The 24,748-nt window shown below is 53.0% G+C and overlaps 1 protein-coding gene across 1 annotated transcript in view; it reads right to left on the reverse strand.

Annotated features, from left to right (window-relative positions):
* Positions 1-2,279: 2,279 nt before the first annotated feature.
* Positions 2,280-24,748, reverse strand: part of DKK3 (dickkopf WNT signaling pathway inhibitor 3) — a 48,311-nt gene continuing 25,842 nt past the window's right edge. The window contains exons 5-8 of the mRNA XM_019948202.2: positions 7,278-7,370; positions 6,001-6,145; positions 4,687-4,843; positions 2,280-3,862 (exon numbers count right to left, since the gene is read on the reverse strand). Coding sequence (XP_019803761.1) covers positions 3,643-3,862; positions 4,687-4,843; positions 6,001-6,145; positions 7,278-7,370 — 615 coding nt within the window. The 3' untranslated portion in view covers positions 2,280-3,642. The remainder of the gene's footprint in view (positions 3,863-4,686; positions 4,844-6,000; positions 6,146-7,277; positions 7,371-24,748) is intronic.

The following is a 24,748-nucleotide window of genomic DNA, read 5'->3' on the forward strand; positions in this document are numbered from 1 at the left end:
AAGGTGGAGCTCAGACTTGGAGCCTGCACCACACACTCAAACACTTCATTTTCTAATCTTGCTTTCCCATTGAGGGTGGGAAAGCGGGTGGGTTGGGATTCATAAAGCTGCATGTTGTTCCCCTCTTAGTTGTTTCTGGTTTCAAACAACAAAGACTAACAGCAACTTTATCTGTCATATTCCTGGTTTACTTTAGAAGGAGTCCAGAAATAGTTGACAGAAGGGCTGCTTTCCTCCTCAACGTCATCAAGGACTCAGGCGTTTATCCTTCTGAGGTACGTAGAATAACAGCCCACAAAAGATATCCATATCCCAAACCCCAGACCCTCTGAATATTTACCTTACATGGCAAAAGGGACAGCAGATATGATAAAGATTAAGGACTTTGCCATGGGAAGATTATTCTGGATTATATATGAGTCACTGGAAGTGAAAAACCTTTCCCAGCTGCAGAGATGGCACCAAAAGACCCAACCTGTTACTGCTGGCTTTGAAGATGAAGGGGGCCATGAGCCACAGAAAGAAAGCAACCTCTAGAGGCTAAAAAGGGCAAGGATGTGGTTTCTTCCCCAGAGCCTCCAAGAAGGCAGCCCTGCTGATGGCCTTGATCTTGATCACATGATCCCAAGATGGCTGCTGCAGCACCAAATGTCACATCCTAAACACCTGTGCTCAAAGGCAGGCAACCAGGGAAGTGGGTGGAGGGTGGGGATATACTTCCTGTAGGCCTCTTTCCTTTTGTCACTCAGGTAAAAAACCCTTCCCAGAAACTCTTTGGCAGCCTTCCCCTTACATTTCCAGGGCCCGGACTGGGTCATGTGGCCATCTCTAGCTGCAAGGGGGGGCTGGGAAAGCAAGTGTCCAGCTTTTTCAGCCTCTGTGATGGTGGGAGAAGCGCAAGGAAAGAGGGCTGGGATTAGCTGTCAGGTAATTGAAATGACAGCATCTACTGTGGCTTCCTTGGCAGGAACTCCAGATCTCGGGAAGGGCAGGCAGGAAGATGCAAGTACCAAACTCCACCTAACCTTTACGATATTCCACTTAGAACCGTGAGTAGAGGAGCTACACCAGCATCTATATGTGAATTTCAGCCAAGAATTTTGCCAAGCCTCTCATGTTCTTTTTGTGGCTATGATGACAAAGTAGAACAGGATAATATACCTGCATATAAGCTCCATGAGAAAGTGACCTAGTTTTTATGTCATGTACTACTGTCTCCCTGGCACCTAACGTAGGGCCTGACATTTAGTAGGTGCTCAGTAAGTTTTTGGATGAAATTTCAGCCTCTTCGCCAAACACTCAAATTTACCTTGCCTTCCAGCCACTATGAATTACTTGCAGTTCCCCCTATATACCATCCCTCCTCCTTGCCTCCCTCCCTCTGCCTGTAGCCCAGAATGCCCTTTCCTATTCCTTCTGTCCTCCTGATATACTATCATCTTGGAAAGCCAGTTCCCATGCCAGCTCTCCCAAGCCACGTGCTCCTTCGAGGATCCTGTAACGCTCTGTTCAGATATCGGGTTGACTGCTTTCATTTTGCCAGTGCTGTGTTTAGTGTATCTCCCTCATTAGGCTGTGATGCTTTCAGGGTAGGACCCTATCTGGATCAACTTGGTACCCCTAGTGCATATCACAGCACCTGGTTCTGAGTAAATATCTGTTGAGTAATAAAGATGTAGAGTGGTCCTGATGATTCTGGACATTGAAAACAGCTAATTTTAAGAGATAAACATCAGTATATCCTGAGCATACTGTATTAGATATTGTTTTGACTTCTAGCTCTATCACTTAATCTTTTTGAGTATCCATTTCTTCATCTGTTAAATGAAGAAAATATTCATGGGTTCAATGAAGATTGAATTCATATGGGTAGACTGTCTAATCTGGTGTCTATCAATCAGTCACCCAGCTGACCTTCATATATAGTAGTTTATTATTATGGATTATTATGGTCACTGAAGATCTTACTGTGTTTGGCCCAGAACTGCATTTGATTAAAGAAGCCTCCCCAGAAAAGAGGCATACACATTCCATTTACTCTTTCAGAGACAATGAAGCACTGACACTCTTAAGGACTAATTCCCATCCCAAAATGGTTAACATTTCTAAAATATTTTGATGCTAAAAGAGGTGTGCTTCCATTGTCTGGAAAATTTGCTTTATGGAAGAACTTTTTATTTTCTTTTTGGACAATGCAGGTCATTTCTATTTTATGTTTTCTGGCTGAAAGGAATGTTTTCAAAGTCAAAAGGAAAAAGAAGTCCAAGAGCTACAAAAGAGTAGTTTAAGTGATTTATGCTTGATTTCTAAATGCAACATGTGTTTATACATAATTTAAAACTTAAAGAAAGCATGCTTATACAATTGTGTGTGACTTTAACATTTAATAACTCTGAATACGTGATAGAAACAGTCCATGACACTTGAAAATATCATTTATGGAACAGCATACAATTCAGTGCTCTTAGCTTGGATATTACAACCATATTTCACAAAGTCTTGCTTGGCTCGATTTTCTCCATGCAGTCAATATGGTCTTCAGTTGCTGGTAAGTGATTTTGCAAATTTCATTTATAATCCTGGCCCTAAGATTACCTAAGTACTGTTTCTGGCACATTAACTTACATATTATGCTCCGGTCATGTGTACCTTCAAAGTTACTGATATAACTGACTGCCACAGGGGATAGTGTCAATACCTCTGTCTCCACTGGAGTGATGGCCACCCACACTGGGGAGAAGGCTGTTTTTCTAACAAACAGCAGAACTTTAATCTTACAGGGATGTGTGAACTAGTTTGACCTTAGTTCCAGGTGTGCCTCAAAAAAAAATCTCATTCTTCATCCTCGTAGCGGGTACTTTAGGTGGCACTGAGGCTGGTGGGGAGAGCACTGGGCTTGGAATCACACCTGGGTGACATCCTGCTCTGGTCTTCACTAGCTGTGTGACTTGGCAAAGCCACTTGACATCTCTGAGCCTCCGAGATCCTGGCAGACGGGGAGACCAATGCCCCCTTCACCAGGCTGTGGTGAGAGGACATGACACTGCTGCCCTGGCACAGAGGTAGGAGCTGAGTAACCCTGCTGAGAGGATGAATGCAGGTAACGTGGAGTGAGAACGTTTCACCTGCAGCAGCTGAGGGCAGCGCTTGCCTGTGCCCATGGGGAGAATGGCATGAAAGATTCACTTGTTGCATTTTCGCAGGTTTACGTTTGCAAAGCAGGGCATTCTTCTCCACATGTTTGAGAGTCAACATTACCCCAAAACCCATCGTGGGGAAATTCTGCATTCTTTTCCATCCCCTCCCCTCCAACTATTCTCGAGGCAATGTCACACAAAACGAAACGTGCCGTCTGCCAACCAGCAGAGGCGAAGCAGCCAATACTTTGGACCAGTTTAGCAGCCCTATTCTACCTTCAGCCTCCCACACCCTGGTCTTCCCCGACACCAGAATTGTGGTGCATGGGGGAGGGGGTGGGTGCTGGGCAAGGGTGCAGCCCCTCATGTTGTTTTAAGCCAGAGGGGAAAATGTACTGGGAAGAGGCCACGGAAAAAAAGCCTGGTGAGCTCACACCTAGGGACACAGCTGGGGAAATAAATTAACTACTTCTGTTGCATGTCTACCCACAGAACAGGCCTGGGTCTAAATCTCCTCTCCCTCCAGCAGCTCCGAAGCGGCCCCGAGCTCCCTGAGAGCCATTTCCACTGACAGGCTCCTCTCCAGGTTCTCCAGCTCCCGGCGCACCTCCTCGATGAAGCCGCCGTCTTCATACTCATCAGGGACGTCTCTGGGCACCAGGTTTGCTCCGTCCTCATCGCGGCCCCCGACGAAGGTGGGCTTGCACACATACACCAGGCTGTGGCTGTGGAGGGAGGGACGGGGGCGAGGCCCAGGCCCCCAAACTGAGGCCCTGCCCTCTGCACAAGCCCAGCTCACCTTCACGGCACCTCCTCTAACATCCTGCCTTAAAGCAGATGCTGAGGGAGGGTCACCTTTGGAGAATGTGCTCCAAGGTGAGCTCCCCCACGTCGAGCCACAGGTCTGTCCTCCTGTCACGGACCCTCTCTGGCAGCCCTGAGGACTTGGCGGTCTGAGAGTTTACAGCCCCCTGCCCACCTGGGCCCCCAGGCAGCAGCAGCCCCTGCTGCACCTATGGGGAGCCCTGGGCCTTGTGGGCCAGGGCCAGGGTTCTGTCTGTTTCCCCAGCCACCCTGGATCCTGCTGGGAGAGAAGGCAGAGCAGCGGCTGCTGAGTGAGATGCGCACGGAGAACTTAGCCTCTGAGCAGGCCTGGTGCTTCACGTCTCTCCACGGCCTCTACTCTGCTGGCCAATCTCCCGGCTGCCCTCCTACCTCTCTGACTGCACCTTCTCAGTCTCCTCTGCTCTTTCATTGTGATGCGCCTGGGCTCCCTCCACACCCAGTCTTTTTTAACGTCATCTACTGAGGAGGCTTCAACCCTCACACAGATGAACCCAAATCTGTACCCCTGGCCACACCTCCTGAGCCCTAGTCCTATAGATCCGCTATTGGACCCTCCATCTGGAAGACCCAAGGACACCTCCAACTAAACCTACCTTAAATTAAATCCACATCTTCCCCCCACCCTGCTCCTGCTCCTGGGTCCCCACTGGGTGGCACCTCATTTGCTCTCAGCCCCCGACAGAAAGGGCAAGTGAGACCTCACCTATGAGGCTGGCAGAGGAGGCCACTGGCACACGGGCATCGGTCCAAAGCTCCATCAGGCTCCAGCTCCCAGGTGATGAGATCCAAAAGCCGGCTGGCAGGGTCGTGGCAGAGCTCACCCTCCACGGGCAGGGGTGTGCACACAGGAAACAACAGACCTGGAACCAGTTGAGGGTTACCCCTGTACCAGGCAGGCAGGCAGGCACCAAAGGAAGGAGCAGAGAAATGGGGTGCAGCCCCCCAGCTTCCACCCTGAACCCCAAAGTGGAGGTTGGGATTGAAGAGGTGGGATGGTAGGAAACCAGAATGATGGCATGGGCTCAGGAGGGAACAAGCCGGGAGGGCTGGAGCAGTTAGGGAGGACTGCCTGGAAGAGGTGGTCTTGTGCTGGGTTTTGAGGCCAGAGGTATGGAGAAATTAAGAGTAGAAAAAGGCACTGAAGTTTTTTTTGGAGGGGCAGGAATTATTATTACAAAATATGTTTTCAAAGAGAAAAAATCTGGAAGGATATAGATAAGACCTTTGCTTATCTGTATCTTCCAGTTTTCCTACACTGAAAATGTATTATTTGTATAATTAAAAAATGAAAGTAACTATGTTTATATATATATGGGCTGGTGAGAAAGGTTGGGACAGCAAGATTCCCAGATGGGCCCAGGAGTAGAGAGAAAAGGAGGACAGGTAAGCTGGACCCGGCCGAGGTCTTGGAAGGCCAACTGAGGAGTGGAATTGAAGTGACAGGACAGGAGCATCCGCAGCTCCCAGAGGAATGATACCCAGGGAGCCATGTCCTTGAGGAAAATTGCTGGGGCAGCAGATACCAGGTGGACTAGGGCTTGAGGGAGGGGTTAAGGGACGGTTTCAGAAACACCCGTGGATAGGGAGAGCACCTGAGCAGACCTCACCTGGGAAGGGCAGTGAGAATGAGAGATGGGAGTAGAAGGGGGCCACTCTCAGGAAAGCGGACCAGGTCCAGGTGCTACCCTGAGGCCTGGGGAATGGGTGGAGTGTGATGGGGAGGGGGTGCCCTCATCCCACGCATCTGGGGGTATTCCTCCCTCCTTGGGCTCATGCATCCTGAAGGAATTTAATTTCCAGGCATCATGGGAGGAAAAGAAAAAGAGTGAGACAGAGAGCTGGTCTTCAGCCCCGGGAAGAAGTTGCGGTGCTGGGACACATACCAATGAGCATCGGGGACCCTGCCTAGGAGGAGGTCCCTGAAAAGGTGTGGTTGGCATGGACGGGGCCCCAGGAGGCCCAGTGTGCTAGAGCTTGGGACAGGGCTTGTCCTGCCCCCAGAGGGGAGCCCACCCACCTCTCTGGAAGGCACAGCACAGCCCCGGCTGGCAGTCCCTCTGGTTGTCACAGATGGTCCCGTTGCCGCCTTTGGTGGCCGTTCTGGTGCAGTGACCCCAGACGCACAGCTGGTCTCCACAACACTCGCTGTCCCGGGTGCAGAGCTGCAGCAGGGAGGGAAAACACAGGTGGCTCACGGACCTGAGGGAGCCCAGCCTGTCCCTGCCCCCAATCCAGAAGCCTGGAGACAGTGCAGGTCGGCTACCCCACATCCTCCTACTATAGACAGGAGGAAACCGAGCTCCTTGGTCTGGGGGTGTCTTAGGGAAGTCAAGGGGGTGGAGATGGGAGCTGGGCAGGAAACATGACACCTGGGGGAGTCCTACACAGCTTGAGATTTTATAAAGGATGGTTGCATCTTTTCGGTTCCCCCCCCAGACTTGGCTTTGCCTCCTTTTCATTAGGTCCCTAATTAACGGTCAGGAAGGAAGATGGCTTATGGCCCACAGACGCAGGCAGCGGCGTGAATCTGATCAGCTGATTAAATTAAGGCCCAAGCCTGGACAGCCACAGGGGCAGGAGGGCACTGGGTGCCTTGGACCTGGGGTCGCACGTGTGGAGTGGTGGCACCGAGCAGGCCAGGAGCTGCCTAACCACAGGTGGGGCCAGGCAGGGCGGCAAGAAGCCCTCTATTTTCCAAACTTGTTATCGTGCTGTGTTATTGCCTTAATAATGAAAAGGACCAGAAAAGCCCATATATGGCTTTGGCTAAAACATCTGTTGGGCAGAGGGAGTGTCCCTCTTCCCCGGCTTCCCGCTTCTCTGTGGAACCTCCATCTGGAACATGCTCTGGCTTCTTCCTGGGCCTCCTTCTGCCCTCTCTGAGCAGACTGGGAGAAAGATCTGGGGCGTGGGTTGCCCCTTCCCTGCCCAAGGGCTGCCGTGGTGTTGCCGGCTGCATCTACTGGGATGGTTTTCCCCAGGGAAGGGGCAGGGTAGGGCCTCCTCTGTCCTCCCTCTGCATCTCTCGTATCTATGAGGCAGGCACTGGGGCCAGAAGCCACTGGGCGGGTAGGGTGACAGCAGGTCTGCAGATGGCTTCTGGTCACCCCAGGAGTCAGCCCCACTGGGAACCATGGACTGGCTGTTCCAAGCGTGGACACGGTGGGGCCCCATAGGAGGCTTCCAGGAAGCCCAGCTGAGAACTGGGGGCCACTGGCCTTCTCCCCCAGGTCCCCTTTTCTGGGCCCCCATGGCCCTGGCGCTGCAGCTCTGGGGGCCTCTGGGCACACTCACTGTCTGCTGGTCCCGGCACGGCTGGCAGGAGTACTCGAAGCTGGAAAATTGGCAGTACCTGCCAGGCCCACAGTCCTCATCAATGATGCACTCCTGGGAGGGAGGGGAGGGGAGGAGAGGAGAGGGGAGGGGAAGAGGGAGCAGCTTCATCAGTGAAAGGCAGATCAGCTGACCCGCGGTGCCCTGGAAGGGCCAAGCCCCACTTTATCCCGAAGTCTTAGCCCACAGGAATGGCCTCCAGACTCCTCTTACACCCAGGCGGCCCGCCGGGCTCTCTCACTTCAGCATCCACTCCCTCCAGGCTGGCGGGGGCCCTCACCCACCCCGCACGCCCGGGCTTCTGCCCTGCAGGATGCCACACCCAGTGCACACAATCGAGTCTGCGTGCAGCTCTCCCCCTCACACACCCAGGATGGGAGCACAGAGACTCAGCCATTCTTCAAGGAGGAGCAGATGGATTTAATAAGAAGAGCTAATGAGTTCCAGGCCCAGGTGGCTGCACAGGAAGGGCTGGGGTCCAGGCCCAGTAGGGCCCTGCTGACAGTGAAGGAAAAGTGCTGCAGAGGCTGTGCAGCTGGGGGGCTGTCGGGGGGCCTCCTGGGGGTCCTGGTCTGGGGTCCAGGGCTGCCTGGCAAAGGCAGCTGCCAGCTTTGAAACCCGAGGAGGGTGCAGCTGGCACTCAGCCCTCCAGCCCAGGTGCCTTCTCATGGCTGCCAGCCCTGCTCGGCCGGACAAATGGAGGAGAAAGGGAGAGAAGGGATCTGTCCACCCCAAGGCCCAGAAAAGGGAGGCCACTGCAGCCCGGCCACTGTCACCCGTCACTGGCAAGAGCAGGGCTGCTTTAGCTCCGGGCCTGCTGTCAGGCTCCGGCCTGGGAATTGGCAGCTTCAGAGGGAGAGGAGGGCAGCAGAGGCGAGAGGCATAAGATCCACCACTGACAACCCGTCATGGTGCCAGCCCCGGCGGGCTCAACGTCCCCGGTCTACCTCGTGGCTTCCCCAGCAAGCAGCAGGGAGGGATTACTTTCCCCATGCTATCAACCTGGAAACTGAGGCTCAGAGAGGCCAAGGGGGCCCCCCAAGATAGAACAGCTATTCAGGGTAGGGGGACCCTCTCCACCACCAGCCCTTGGCTGAGGGGGCCTAGGGCTCCAGATGTGGCCGTCAGGGACCCACGGATGAGAAACTCCCCTGAGGCAGGTGTTCTGGGGCCCCAGCAAACCTTATGGGAGGGTCTGGGGGAGGGAGGGACCTGCCTCCCCGCTCTGACCTGGGCATGCTCCATGCTGAAAGCAGGTGTGGAGCCGGACCCAGAAAGGCCTGGATGCGCAAGCCCTGGCCTAAGTGGCCTGGGCTGGTCCCTCCCTCTGCTCTGTGAGCTGAGGCACCAGTGCTAATGGGTATGGACAGGAGACTGTGAACGGGGTCTTCTAGGGACCCCCAGGGTCAGAGCATGTGTGTAGGCCTGGGGGTCAGCAGGGAGGCTCTGGCCAGGTAGCCTAGGGAATGAAGCTTTGTCCCTGGGAAGTGACAGGTGTCCCCAGGCCAACACTGCAGGCCTAAGAAGATGGGTATTTGGTTCAGGGCAGCTGCAGGCTTGGCCTCTGCATAGGACTGTTGCAACTCCCGCCCGGCACTGACCCCCAGCCTGGCATACCTCAGAGCATGCGGTCATGCTCTGTTCACCAAGCAAAGCCCACCCAGCCAGGAAGACCATCAGTCCCACTGGACACCATCTTCCAACAGCCCCTTTGAGCGATGACGGGGAAGAGGCCAACCTGGAGACGTGGTACCAGTCACCCCCGTGTGCCAGGCTCTGTGCTCACCAGGGGCTCCAGAAGGGACCAGGGCTGACACCCAGAAAAAGTGAAAAGTAATTTAAATCTCTACTGTAACCTCTCAAAAAGTGTCCAAGGGTAACCAAGCAGGACCCAATGGGGCCTTCCTGGGACAGACCCTCACCCCCACCCCATGTCCTCCGCCTGCCTCTTGTTTGTAGAAAAACTTTAACCTCCTAGGCCTTCCCTGAGTTCTGAAGAAAAAATTTAATCAGAGAAGTGAGAAAATGCAGAACCAAAGGAAAACAGTCAAGCAAGACAAAACAGTGATGGTTTAGCCATTAAATATGTCCTTGAGCCGTTTTGCAGTTACTGAAACCCCCAGCAGGTGGAAGAAGTTAACTAGATGCTGATCACAAGCCCACGGACCCCAGGCAATTGGAACCAGAAGACTGATGATGTTGACTCCCAGTTACCTTCCCACCCATCAGAAGAATGTCCGCAAGCTCATCACGCACATGTGCAACTCTCTCCCTCAACCTGTCTTTAAAAACCCTTCCCTGAAAGCCATCGGGGAGTTGGGATCTTCTGAGCTTTACTCCTTGCTTGGCCTTGCAACAAACGCTGCACTTTCCTCACCACAACCCAGCATCAGAAGATCGGCTTTACTATGTGCAGGCAAGTGGACCCAAGTTTGATTCAGTAACAAAAGGAGAGCACACTGCCCACCACCCTGCAAGATGACCTAAAATTGCTCTTCTCTGTGTCTCCCCAGCGTCCCACGCATCTCGGCCCACGAGCCCCCTCCCATGGCTCTGCCCGAAGTTTCCATCACCACAGCAGTGCAGCAGCTCAGCAAGTAGGGTCTGCCCTCCCAAAAGGAATCGATCTTGTCCCTGTTCCCAACCCAGCAACCCTAAAAGGTCGGCTGTTTTTACTGGTGAGAAAACTGAGTCTCAGAGGGGCGGAAGGGCCGCCCAAATCAGGGGCTGAGCTGGGGGCAGGGCACTCAGTCTGTGTGACCCCAGAGTCCATAATAGCCTGAGAAGCCGACAGGTTTTTAAGTAAAGCACTCAGCCACCACGCCTTCCTCGACACAGACTCAACTCAGCCAGTTAAGCCAGAAGCGTCCTGACATTTCTTCCAAAACAGAATAGCAAGAGCATGGGGTGGTGGGGGCAGGAGGGAGGGAGTAGAGGGCCCACAGGTATCAAGGCCCTTCTCTGAACCCGGCCACATTTTGAAGCATTGGGATGCAAACGTGAATAGGAGAAGGCCTTTGCCCTCAAAGAATTTATCATTCAATTAAAAAAAAAAAAATGCAACCCAGCAGAAAAGAGAGAAGGGTATGAACAGACAACTTACAGCCAGTGAAACTGCTTTGTCTCTTCACGCAGAAAAGATATTCGAGGGGCTTCCCTGGTGGCGCAGTGGTTGAGAGTCTGCCTGCCAATGCATGGGACACGGGTTCGAGCCCTGGTCTGGGAGGATCCCACAGGCCGCAAAGCAACTGGGCCCGTAAGCAACAACTACTGAGCCTGCGCGTCTGGAGCTTGTGCTCCGCAACAAGAGAGGCCGCGACGGTGAGAGGCCCCCGCTCACCGCAACTAGAGAAAGCCCTCGCACAGAAACGAAGACCCAACACAGCCATAAATAAATAAATAAATAAATAAATAAAGATGTTCGATTTCACCAATAATCAAGAAAATGCAACTTAACAGAGCTGGATACCACGTTTTCACTTAGAACAGAAACAAGAAGTTTGATACTATCTGCAGTAGGCAGAATACTCCCCCCCTACCCCAATGTCCACACCCTCATCCCTGGAAGCTATGGACATGTCATGTTACATGGCAAGGGGACATTAAAGTCACGGTGGAATTAAGGGTGTTAATCAGCTGACCTGACATAAGGAAAGAAGCCTGGATTTTCCAGGTGCACCCAGTGTAATGGTAAGGGGCTTTGCACGTGCCAAGGAGCAGCAGGGTCAGTGTCACGGCAATGCCACATGCAAAGACCCTCATCCCCAGTTATCCAGACCTAACTGGCTTTGACTATGGAAGGGCCATGGGCCAAGGATCAGTATTTCTCCTAGACCTTCCAGAAGGAGCCAATACTTTGATTTCAGTCCAATGAGACTCCTGTTGGACTTCTGATTTATGGAAAGGTACGATAATAAATTCCTGTTTTAAACCACTAAATATATGGTAAGCTGTTACAGCAGCAATAGGAAACTAATACATTGCATAATATCCCAAGTTGGTAGGGATTTGAGAAACTGAGCATTGCCAGATGGCAGTTAGGGGGTAATTAAAGTTGAAGTAGATGTTCTTTGCAGGCAACTCATCAGCATCTATCAAAAATGTAAATGCATAGACCCTTTGACCCAGTAACTCCCCTTCCAGGTGGCTATCCTCAGAAACACTCATCCATAGGTGCAGACACCCAAGTACAGGGATGTTTAAGGCTATATGTCAGTATCATATTTGTAATCCAGAAATAATGGAAATGCCCAATAAGAGGGGACTGATGAAATTATTGTACAATCATTTCGTGGGAAAATGGCACCAGGCAGACATTAAAAAGAATGAGGTAGTTCTTTGCACTGTGATGTTTACAATCCATCAGTAAGTAAAACAAGCAAGTGAAAGAAGCATGTAATCTCACTCCTGTAGAGCAGAATAACAATACGTGTGACACGCGCCTGGACCCCGCACAGCGCCTGGCATGTGGGGGCACCTGATGGATACCGCTTAGTGGATGAAACCACTTGTATATTACTGGAGCAAACAGGCTAACAAAATGCTGACCGTTAGCATTGATCTGGGAACCAAAGCAAGAAAATATGCACATTCCATTAACTTGGCTTCTCATTCCCCAAGAATCCTGTAGACTTGGAATTTTTACTACATATTTCCCTTTCCAGATCTTTAATTTAAAAGATATGAGCTGTGGGGGCAGGGGCGGACTTCCCTGGTGGTCCAGGGGCTAAGAGCCCACGTTCCCAGTGCAGGGGGCCCGGGTTCGATCCCTGGTCAGGGAACTAGATCCCACACGCTGCAGCTAAGAGTTCACATGCCGCAACTAAAGATCCCACATGCTGCAACTAAAGATCCCGCAATGAAAATCCCACATGCCGCAACTAAGACCTGGGGCAGCCAAATAAATTAAATTAAAAAAAAAAAGATATGAGCTAAGAGCCCCTGCTGTTCACAATTCTCCATCAAGCAAAGAACAGCTTCATCCTCAGGAATATCTTCCTTTCCCTAAACTGACTCCTACGCAGAACAAAGCATTCCCTACAGAGTCACAGTGAAGCAATTCATTTTTTTCTAGGTATGGAAAAATTTTTGGCATGGAACCTTGCCAAACACTTTTGAAAAATTCAGATACACTAAAGCAATGGTTTCCTTTGCAGACATGTTTCTGCTACCTGCCAGGGGCTCTGGCAGGTTAGTTCAGCATGACTGACCCCCAGGAAAGCTCGGTGCTTCTTTGTTAACCGTCTGCCAGCTCGCTTACTGTGGATGTGCATTCCCAGCAGCTAGAAATGCTGGAGATGCTCTTTGAGAATTGTGATCATACTGGAAACCTTGGAACTTCAAAGTGTAAAGAACCCCTAGAGGCCAAAAGAGCAGAAACTGAATTCTGGTTTTGCCACTTCACAGCTGTGACCTATCTCACCGGGCTGTGAGAATGCCAAAAAATTTTTAAAAAAGAAAGAAAAGAAAAAAATGAAGGGCTCATGTGAGCACCACGGAGCAGGTGGGATGAGGTGCTGGGGTGAGATGACAAGCTGAGCCTACACCAGCTGCCCACGGTGTTCTGGCACCAGGCCCAGGCATGGCCGGGTCACTGCTGCCGCCACTCAGCACCAGTTCTCCTGACTCCCCCCAACGCGGGCCTTAGTACCCACACTTCCCAGATGTGGAAACTGAGATTTAAGGTGAAGGATCTGTCCAGAGTCACCCAGCCCAGACGTGGCGTTGCGAGTCCAAGCCAGTGGGTCTGACCCTAAGGACAGGATCCTTCCATCTCCCCTCCTGGGAGGATCACCTCTCTCCCTTCAGCGCCAACCAGTCCCCTGTGCCTCAGTCCCAGCTTAGCAGAGCCCGCCTGGGACGAGGCCACAGGCCCCACACATCCCCGGAGACTCAGGGCCAGGGCCACGGCCCGTGGGCATCTGGGCCTCAAAGCTGGGTCACTTAGAGCCAGCTTCTTCGGAGGCTCCCCGGTCCCGGCCACTCGCTGTCTGTCCCCACCCCTCCCTCCCATCCTGGTGGGGAAGGCTGACAAACAGCCCAGAGGCCTGCTGTCAGGACCGCAGCCATTCAGAGGACGGGGGTGGGGGGGTGGGGGGAGGCTTTGTTGTTCCGAGGACGGAGCTATGTTTAGAAGGCGCTCTGCACAGCACTCTGCTCAGAGGCCAGCGCGGAGGCGGGACCGGCAGGGAACACACTGGAGATCTGGCAGGATGCTAGGCCGGGAAATGGCCCTGGCACTTCGACACTACCATGAAATACTGGAAAATGGCAAAGGAGCCATTCTGCGTCTTTGATTTTCCATTTCAGAGTTTATCAGGGGAGGCAAAGGAAGGGGGAGAAAACAGCACAGGAACCCCGCGAGGCTTTCCTCGGCTTCTGTGTGGCGAGCGGCTGGGGGGAGCTCAGCTTCTCTGTGGCCCTCTTGCTGCCACACTTCGCTTCTCACACTGGCCGGGACATGTTGTTCATGGTCCCCGGGAATCCAGACATTCTTATATCGAGAGGCCTAAAGGAGGAGGCCACCAGGGGGGCCCCTGCCAGGGCTGAGGCTTTCCACAGGCTCCTCTCAAGCCCATCTTCAGGGGAACCAGCCAGGGCACATGAAATGAAGGCCCAGGGGACCTCCACCAGCTGAAACTCGCTGGCCCTTGGAGCTACAGCCCCTGCAGCAGGGAAGGTTCAGAGAGCACCTGCTTGGGCTTCCATGGCTCTCTCTATCCTCACAGCCCCGTGAGGTCACTTCACATCCCCCAGCACGTGCCCGGCGCAGAGTTGCCATTCAGTTAAAAATACATAGATGAACCAAAGACCAATCTCCACTTTGCAGGTAAGTAAACTGAGGCTCAGAGCCCAAGGTCATCGATGGAGTTGGAAACACTAAGATGTAAACCCAAGTCCATCAGACCCCCAAGCTGAGGCTCACTGACCTTCCACCACACCCTGTTGCCTCTGAATACCCAGGTACAGGTTGAATTATGCTCCCCCCAAATTCATATTTTGAAGCCCTGATTCCTAGTACCTGTGAATGAAAAATGTTGCCTGCCATATCAGTAAACAAAGGATGTTGCAGCCGTCAAGCCATCACGTGACAGCTGCCCCGAACCATGAGCCCTGAGGGAACTCAGGATGGAGACAAACCAAAGGGGCTGCCCACTGCCAAGCCCTCAGCCACTGCAGTCACCCCCAACTGTGTACCCCGGGGGAATTCAGAATGGAGAAAAGCAGGGTACTGGCCCCAGACAGCTGAAGTGCACATCAAAGGAATGATTTCAGTGAGCCCAGACTCTTGCATCTTCCCATACATAGAACAGTGCTAACTTCCTTATCTTGAGATATCTGGTTTTCTTTAATTAATAGTAATCTTTTGATGTCCTGACTACCTGGTCTTCGTTACAAAAACTCCTATATATCCTGGCTCCACCCCCCCCCCTCCGCCTTGCCTCTTCGGAACACTCCCTCAGAGTGATCTGAGAGTCCTCTCTTCCGGGCTTGAAGTCCTCATAATGTCCACCAAATAAAACATAACATTCAAATTGCAGGTTGTGTTTGTTTTTTTTTTTTCAGTCGGCATACCTCAGAATGTGACCGTATTTAGAAATAGGGTCATTGCAGATATAATTACTTAAGATGAGGTGATTAGGGTGGGCCCTAGAGCGATACACCTGGTGTCTTTATGAAAAGGGGAAATTTGGACACAGAGACAGACACTGCTGGAAGGAAGACGTTGTGAAGAACAGAGAGAAGATCTACAAGCTGTTCAGCCCTCAGAGGACCCACCTCGGCCAACAGCTCGACGTCAGACCTCCACCCTCCAGAGCTGCGAGACAACACGTTTCTAGTGGGTCACCTTGTCACCTAGCTTGCGGTGCTTTATTCTGGCAGCCCTGGGAATCTGACACCCGCCGCTCCCAACAAGCCTGTGGCCAAATCTCCTCTGTTTCAGACCTTCCACACACATCCAGCCTCTGTCCCTGAGCTTCAAATCTCCCTCGGGGTGGGAGCCGGAGGTATGACAGAGGGGATGGGGTCGGTGGCGGGGGAAAGACACGGCACATTCTGAAGGATTTTTACCCCAGGGACCGGAACAAGGTTTCTGCGTTGAGCCCAGAAACTTTCAACCAGCAAGTTTTGGGCCCCAGGCCCATGCTCTGGTTACAGAGTTTGGATGGATGGTCCTCTCCTGGTCCCAGGTGTGTAGTGGTGGTGCCGGGCCCTGAATGCTCCTGGGATGCGGGGATGGTACAGTCTGAGATAAACAAATGTCCCTCCCAGACGTGGGGCTGTTCTCTGAGCCCCGGCCCTCCTGAGCAGACTGTGGGCACCAACCGTCCTCATCTTCCCAGAACTGGGGGGGCTTCCTGGGATGCGGCCCCTGCAGTGCCAACACTGGGGAAGTCCCGGGCGCTCTGGGAGCACACACCCTCACACCTCCCTCTCCGGGCCCTGTCGCTGCACTCAACGCACTCTGGTTACTCCATGTCCTTCAGCCCCTCAAGGCCACGTGGCACCAGTGTACCTGGGGTTGGCATGAGGGTGAGCTGCAGGCTTTGGGGCCCCAGCATGGAATTGAATATGGGTTCACTTACAAGCTGGGTGACCTTGGGCAAATTACTGAGCCTCTCTGTGCCTCGATTTGTCTGTAAAATGAGAATCCTCAAGAGGCTGTTGGACAGATGAAAAGAGATAAAATGTGCATGCTCTTGGAACAGTGCTGGGCGCCCAGGACTCAACCCCCAGGGCGCACCTCTGTCTGCGCTCGTAACTCACTGCAGGAGCTCAAAAGGTGACCGTGGGAAGCCTTGAGTAAGCTTCTGAGCTAAGTTCAGGCCAGCAGATCTCATTCTAGAGTGAATACCTGTCCTACTGAAAAGACCCAGAATGTCAGGTGCAGCCAGGGCTCTCCATCCATCACCACAAGACAACCTCCTGCTTCACCCTGGAGCCCTCTGCTGTGGGGAGACAGGAGGGAGGAGGACAGGTGCACAGAAGTACAAGGGCGGCCCAGGGATGCCCAATTACAAGAGGGCATGCAAGCGGCCAGGAGACACACGATTCAATCACCCTGGGTGCTAGGCATTTGGCATCCCTCATCTCATCTCATCGTCTTCCAAAGTGAGCAAGAGAAGCCCAACTTTACAGACCAAGGCAGTGAGGTCACTTGCCAAGGTCATGGGTAAGAAGTGGTAAGGGGGGGCACTCAGCCCAAGAGTTCCATCTGACCCCGACCCAGTGCTCTAGGGAGAAAAGGGCAGACCCCAGCGAACAGGCAGCCTGGGGGCCCAGGCCAGGGGGCAGGAGGGAGAAGTGTGGGGCAGGAGGCCTCTGGGGGAGCCTGGGAGCTGCCAGCTCTGCCTGCAAGGGAGGGCAGGGTCTCCAAGGCTGGGCCCTGGTGCAGGTGCCCAGAGGGCTGGGAGTGGTGCTGAGAGCAGCCGGCAGGCGGCCTCCCCTTCCTTCTACAGGATCTCCAAGTCAGCTTCCCCTGTTCCTCAGACTCCTTTTTTGACCTTAAGACCAGGTCAATCGCAGGAGCTGTGACACTCATGCACATTTGTCTCGAACACAGCAGGGTGCCCCCAGCCTCTCCTCCACGCTGCCCTGGAAACTCTCAGCCAAAGCTGCAAACCTCACCCAGGGCTGTGGCCTGACCCATGCTGCAGGGATAGCCCGATGGAAAAACCCAGGCCAGAGCCAGAAGCCGACGCCAACTATCATTATCCTAAAGTCCCAACATCTGCAAAGGCCTGGGGCTCCGGGGCTGCTCCCACCAATACCTCTTCCCCAGTCACACAACCCGAGAAACAGGAAAATGTGGCCCCAGCTGGGCTCAGCACACGAGGTGTGGAGACCCATACCCCAGAGCCTGCGGTGCCCATATCACTCAGGACACGGTCCTGGAGTTCTCCTCTCCTCCTGGCCCCCAGCCGAGACCTCGGGCCCTCTGAGGAGACCGTCACACCCACAGGTCCTCAAGGACGGAGAGGGGTGTTCCAGACTAAAGCCTGTCCCACAGACAGGCCACAGAGACAGCCAGCCCCACACTCACGGAACTTCCCAGCACATTCTTTTAGCCTGAGCCATGTTGCCTCTGGGGAATTTCTACCCATATTTAATTCCAAAAAAAACTTATTCACGTGTCCAATCTGTGTCTAACCAATTGAGTGTTGTCACCGCCTGGGTTAGAAGCAGTGGAGTGAGCCCTCCACCCTCTCCCCATCCACGTTTCTGAGGCTCTTGAGTCTGCACGACCCCTCCCTCCCATTCCGAAGGCAGACTTTGAAGGTCTGACCTTCACCAAATACACACGGGACCCAGCTGGTGCAGAAGAAGCCTGCTGCCCAAGCCGTCAGGAGCCTAACCGTAATTGTTCTGAGAGCTGCCCCAGCAGAGGGGCCCTGGAGGAAGCGGAGGTTGGACTAATTCAATCATTGCCAGATTGGAGGAGACAGGCGGCCCTCCAGGCCCAGGGAGCATCCAGACCGCCTCTGTGACGGTGGCATAATAACAAAGTGTGACAAGGGGAGAAGTGAATAAAAAACAGGTTATGTCCCCCTGTGACCTGAGAGACGGGGGCCTGAGGTTCCGGCACGAGGAGCTCTCTGCCTGCACCAGGCAGCACCTGGCACCGTGAACTGCCCCCTTGGCTTGAATTCTCACTCCCCCAGCAACCCTCAGACAACCAACCTGGCTCCTCAAGGCCCTGACACCAGATGGGGGGTGTCCTGGATGGGGCGCCAACATTCCTGCCACTGCAAAGAGATGTTCCTCACCCGTGCAAACCAATAACCTACACATCAGTGAGGTCTGAGTTCAGTTCACAAGAGGGCCAAGGATGTCCCGTGTCTGCATCTGCAGGGCTCAAGGGTCCTAGCAAATTCACCCAGGTTGTGAGTCCCCGTGAGACCTTCACCCTGAGGACACTCCATCTTGTAACTCATTGTCTTCCCACGACGACCCGAGTCCAATCTCTGCACAGCACACAGAGCCCTTCACGGTCAGTTCCCAACCTGCTTTCCAGTCCAATTTCCTGACCTCTCCAAGACCCGATTTTGGTCACTGCTTCTAGAATGCCCTCACTTCCCCGCTCTGCCAATTCATCTTTAAGGAGCAACACAATGTGTCCTCCTCAGACACATCCCTGACCCTCCCCACTGGGCAGCGAGGGCCTGTCTCCCGGGAACCCCTGGCCCTCAGTACCCACCCCAGTGAAAGCCGGGTGAAGAGAGGAATACGTTTGGACTACAAAGACCAACAGGCATTTATAAGGCTTGCCAAGACTGACACTGGGAGAGCCAAGATTCAAACTGTGGAGGCTTCAAGTGTCTGTAATTGGTTTTTCTCTCTGAGGAGTGACCCTGTCCAGCAGCAGTCAAGGTGGCCGGTGGCTGGCTGGTCATTTGTGTCTCTAGGCAACCCAAGGCGGGACGTGCCTCAACTCCCAAAGCCCTCTGAGGCCTTCACTTGAGTCACTGGCCTCGTCTCACCAGAGCACTTACAGCATCTTTGGATTGTTTTTTGAAATAGGTAGCTGGGGGGACTGAAAGGGCAGTCCCTCAACTATCCCACCCAACCTAGGAGAGCACCTAGGCTCACCTTTTTTAAAAAACTAATTATTTTTGGCTGCGTTGGGTCTTCGTTGCTGTGCACGGGCTTTCTCTAGTTGCAGCGAATGGGGGCTACTCTTCGTTGCGGTGCGCAGGCTTCTCATTGCAGTGGCTTCTCTTGTTGTGGAGCACGGGCTCTAGGCGCGTGGGCTTCAGTAGTTGTGGCTTGTGGGCTCTAGAGCGCAGGCTCAGTAGTTGTGGCGCATGGGCTTAGTTGCTCCACAGCATGTGGGATCTTCCCAGAGCAGGGCTCGAATCCATGTCCCCTGCATTGGCGGGCGGATTCTCAACCACTGTGCCACCGGGGAAGCCCCTAGGGTCACTTTTAATGAATCTGATACAGTGATGCTGCGTGACTTTCAAGGCTGGGTCATGAGAGGCAACAGAGCTTCTGCTTCGCTCTTTCCCTCTTCAGATGCTTGCCCTCTGAACCAAGGCTCCACCATGCTGGGAGGAAGCCCAGGCTGTGGAGAGGCCGCAGAACCAGCCAATGTCCCAGGTGACAGCCAGAAGCATGAGTATGAAGAGCTTCTAGATGATTCCAGCCTTAGCCACTGAGTCACCCTGGCTTCAAGTCAGAGCTCCCAGACTCTGGAGCAGATATGAACCATCTCACTGAACCTCGTCCAAATTCTTAGCCCCTAATCCACGAGCGTAACAAATGATTGTTTTACACCAGGGAGACTGGGGTAACAGATCACCCAAGCACAGCACATCCCAAACTTGCCCTTTGCCTTGCCAATCTTCCCGCCTGGCACCCTGGTGATGATCTCACGGCTCAGTGGCTAATGCCGGCGTCTATACAGGGCTTGCTCCCCTGCTGTAGGCAGACAGGAAGCATGGCAGGCTGTGTCCTCAGCAGTCTCGGGCAGTTGTTTAGAGCGAGGAGGCCAACTCCATATCCCTCTGCTTGGTCACCTGCCTGGTGGCTGATTCTGCGAACTCCTTCGTCTCCACTCTGACACTCTCTGGCCTCGGCCAGGCTATGGCCTCCTTGGTCTTCTTGGCTGCTCTCCAAGCCAGACAGGTTTGATGTCATTTTCCTTGGCTGGACATCTCCCCTCACTGTTCAGGAGTCCAGCAGAGCTAGAATTCCTGTGAATCCAAATGACTTTGCATAAAATACCAGTCCTTGTTGATGGTGAGTCTCCAAAGTAGCTGCTGACACTGCTCCCTGTGGCCCTGGTTGGTCTCTGAGGTAGAGGCCACCCCCCCATCCCAGCCTGGACCCCGTGGTACTGGCAGGGGAGTCCACGGCAAGGGCCTTACATCTTCTCTCTTTTAACATAAACATTCTGAGCAATGAATGGCCACCGGAAGCAACATCTGGGACGTGATGGTGGGTCCTCCGGGGCTGTGCTGTGTCCCAGGAGACCAGGAGCGCCCCTGGACTCCACTGCGTCGGGGGCCTCGAAGGAGACACACGAAGAGATACCTTTGGGGAAGTGTGAGCAGCCCTCCCTGGAGCAGAGGACGGGGTCTCCCGGGGGGAGGGATCTGGGTGTCATGGAAGGTCTCCCAGGAGCCAGCTCCCGGGCGTCAGGACAGGAGTGTCAATGGGAAGGCGCGTCTCGGTTCTTGTTTCCACCAGCTTCTTGGCACCGGGCCACAGCACTGCTTCTGCTGTCCCCTCAGCCACCCTGGGCAAATTTCCATCACCTTCCTCTTTCTCCTTTCCTGGTTCAGGGCTGAAATTGCTGTGTGGCTCACGTCTTCATGCACATTCTGTATCCTCTCGCCTCCAGTCCTGCTGGGGCCTTGGCCACTTTCTGGGACACTTGCAACCAGAATCAGAGGTCCCGTCGGTGCTGGTACCTGCCCCAGACAAATAACGTTCAGCCATGGAGGGTGGCGAGCCGCTGCCATGGCAGAGGTGTTCTGGGCCTTCCTGCGTCTGTGACTAGGGGAGGCCACGGCCAGTGCCAGTCACAGGTGAGGAGGATGCTCGCAGGGGGCTGCAGTGGGCGGGATCCATTCGGGGCCTGTGGGGACCAGAGATCTGTGTCCCTACCCTCACACAACTCCTCATACAGGCCCTAGTGAAATCACCTCGCTTTCAAACAAAGCAATGACCAGGATGAAACTTAAATCGCATTCACATTTACCTGCACCCAGCTAAGGCCGGTATGGTTCACACGATCGTGTGATTCCTTCATTCATTCACAGGAAAGGATAATGCAGGAGATGGAGGAGGAACAGAGTAGGTTTCAGGGGCAGGGTATGAGCGACTGCTTAGGCTTTCCAGTAAGTAAGCTAGTAGCTTCTGAGAGTGTCTCTACTGCTCAGTTACATTTTGATTCTATTTAAGACCCTCCCTCCATCACTGGGGATAGACGGAGTTTCTCCATATTTACTCACTTGGTTTCTTTTTACTCTTTTCACATGAGTTAGTGAGCTGACTCCGCCTAACCCAACCCCTTCAAATTGTTTTTCCTTTGCCTTGGGAAGAAAGTCATGAATGTGTCATGTCCCAAAACACTCTTGGAGAGGGTGCCTATGTAAGATCCAGCTGCTCAGCGTAAGGCATTCTGAGGCTCGGTCCCGAGGTGCGCGTGCTGGAGAGAACGGGGGGTGGTGAGGACTAGCTCGTCTTCCTTCTCTTGTCTATCCCAGCGGCTCAGGGCTGAGTCTGCAGGACAGCGGGTCAAGCCTTCTCCAAGGAAGAACAGACTATGGGGGGTGTGTATGATCCCTCCCAAAACATCGAAAATCTCCAATGGGACGTCCTGTCTGTGTCCTCAAGCTGATCCACTGGTGAAAAAGGCCTCAGAGGGAGGCAGAAGTCCGGAGACACGTCAGGAGGTGGCTCAGGCTGCCAAGCCCCAGCCAGGGCCTCGGGCCTCCCCAGAGGAAGACTCGCCTCCACCGGAGCCCTAAGCGGCAGGGGTCTGCAGACTTCCCACCTGGCCCACCTGGTGTCAAACGGCAGATCTGGGACCACCTGCACATTCCAACTCTGAGATGGACCCTGACCCTGCATTTTCAAGAGCCCCGCAAAGCCGGTGACCAGAAGTTTTTCAAACTTCAGTTTCCTGCGAACAGGTCTGCGAAGCCCTTAGGCTTCAAATACCTGAACGGAGGCTGGCGTTACTGGGGTCTGGAGGTCACGTCCCATCCACAGTGGGGGCGACCCCACCCCAGGGAATGCAATGGACAGATCCCCTTCAACAACCTTCCCTCTGCCAGGGAGGACACGTCTAACTCTGAACGACTAAGAGGCCCCAGTGTGGGCACTGGCCCCTGGCCTTTTTAAAAACAGGGGGTCTTAACATTTTTCACGCCATGGACTCCTACGACAGCTTAACGAAGCCTACAGATCCCTCCTCAGAATAATGCATTAGGTAAATAAAGGAAAACACACAAGACTACAAAGGAAAATGACTGCACTGAAATACAGTTATCAAAATATTTTCAGATACAGTGTTCTATGGGCTTCTTTATTAACACACGGAGCAGCAAAACCTACTGGCTGGTCTGACAATAACCTTAATTTCTAAGTAGTGATGAGTGTAAATGCTGTTTCAAGTCATCTGCAACAGTAGTGAGAGAGCACAAAATTATGCCTGACTGCGACCGGTAACAAGGGAACTGCTAATGATACTGTGGTTTGTTGCCTACTTTCAAGATTGAAGGAAGTACCACTTTGATTTAAAAGTTGGTGAAAATCAAAGTGCGCTTCTTTTCCATGAGTTCTGTCCAGGTTAAGAAGGTGATTCTAATGCATGTCCAAGGTTAAGGGCTACTCCTTTAGTGCCTCCCGTCTAGCACCCTCTTTAAAAGATACATCTCAAAGGATTCCTTCAAGTTCTTTTAAAAAAAAAAAAAAAAGATGAAGAAAATGTAAAGTAACAGAAAACAGAAACAAAGTTGTTCCCCCCATGGCAGAAAAAGTCACTTCCCCAGGCAACTGCTAGGCCATTGGAAGGGAAAACAGCCTGGCATCCGCCCTGGGCCTCAAATGGGTTTCTAAAGCCCTTGGTCCCCGCCTCTTTCCTGCTGTCAGCAATTATGCTCTCCCTCCCCCCAACAATCCCCACAAAGTTCACCACAGTGAGGACTGAAAAAGGGGCTTGTGGAATTGTTAAGTCTTCCAAGTTGAACCATTTGTGCTAATGAGCTTGGAAAAAGCCGAAAAACACATGCTCTGACCTCGTTCTGCTCACAAGTGGCCTCATCTTATTTTGCTTCATCTTCCTCCGATGGCAGGGGACACAGAAAGCTACAGCTCTAAGGGGGAGGCCGTGGGCCGTGGTCTAGGGAGAGTGGTCTGGGCACACCTAGGTTTTCTGCCCCAGACACCCTGAAGCCACCCATCATCATGATGGCCCCAGCGCTGCCTGCCGAGGTGCCGGTGCCGAGGAATCCACCCCCATCACCAGGTCTGCTCCAGCTCTCCAAGCCGAGACCCCGGCCGGCCACGGGCTATAAAAGGGACACACTACCCCTACGGTGAGCCCCAGGTCCACTTCCTTCTCAACACTCCTTGCTGGAGTCATTTAACATCATTTAACATCACTGGGCTGCAGTTTCCTCATCTGAAAAATGGGAATGACAAACCCAAACCAATTATGTTGCTAGGAAGATTAACAGCGATACAGGTGTCCACATATCATGGCCTGGACCAGACCTTCAGTTACTATTAGTGACCTTCCCATCTGCCCCTTTTGTAAAGTAGTGTATGGTAGAAGAAGGCTAGGCTTTGGAGTAAGACAGACCTATTTCCAGATCCTAACTCTGCCACTTACTAGCTGTACAACCTTGGCAAGTCACTCTGTGCTTCCTCATCTTTAAAGCAGGGCTGGTACCCCCTGTTCTAGGTGGGTTTGGTTAGAGTTAAGGAAAATCACTTCTATGAAATGGTCCACAGTACCTGGCACATAGTAGATGCTCGAGGAATATTAGTTCTCTTCCCTTTCTCTCCCCCTCCAAATCCTAGCAAAGCTATCGGGGAAGGGAACAGCTCCGCCAAGGCAGGCACCGAGCATGACTTTGGTTTAGCCTTTCTGCAGGGTGTGTGTTCTCCCTGGAGAAGGTGGTCCCTGCAGACATCATGGGGAAAAAACAGGACCCCAAAGCAATGGGAAAAGCAAAAGGCTACTGGGAGGGGGGTAGGAGGCTGACCGTAAGGCCTGCTTCTTGCAGGGCCTGAGAGGGATGGAGTCTGTTGGCCCCTGGCCACTTTGAGCCACCAGGGACCCACTGGCCTGGGGAGCAGGCCTCCTCAGTCTGCGAAGCAAGATGTTTTTCCACCCTGACTGCTACTCACCAGGCAGTGGGCTCTCTCTGCTTTTTGTACCTGCTTCCTCTTCTGGGAGGCCATGAATTATGAGACTATGGAAAATTCAGACTGTGGCTGTATTTTCCACATCACATCACTGAAATGTGTCAGTGGCCAAACTTCAGATACAGGTGCCGGCCACCCACTTAAAATGCTCCTCCTCGGTGGTTTAGAACGTCCCCCTTCAGGGGCACGGGTCTCATACCCGACCAGTGGTGAGAGCAGAAGAAATCGGGTGAGAGATGCCACAGTTTCCTAACCCTGATAGCCTCTCCCAGTGACCCCCAAGGGGCTCTGCCATTCTTGGGAGGGCAAGAGCCCTGTGTTTATGGCCATGCAGTGGTCCTTTTGTGATTCTGATTCTTCATTTTGAACATTTGGTGGGGGGTGTTCAATGACTCTTGGTATAAATGACAGGAATGGAACCAGGTGGTGGAAGGTTCGCAATAACTTCTTCAAAACCACCTCAAATTATGGCTGCAAACTTCCATGACTTTTTCTATCAGAAATATATCTTTTTATGGAAAAGGCAAGTTTATACCTGGTTTCAG

Source organism: Tursiops truncatus, chromosome 8 (assembly GCF_011762595.2).
Source record: "Tursiops truncatus isolate mTurTru1 chromosome 8, mTurTru1.mat.Y, whole genome shotgun sequence".
Taxonomy (NCBI): Eukaryota; Metazoa; Chordata; class Mammalia; order Artiodactyla; family Delphinidae; genus Tursiops; species Tursiops truncatus.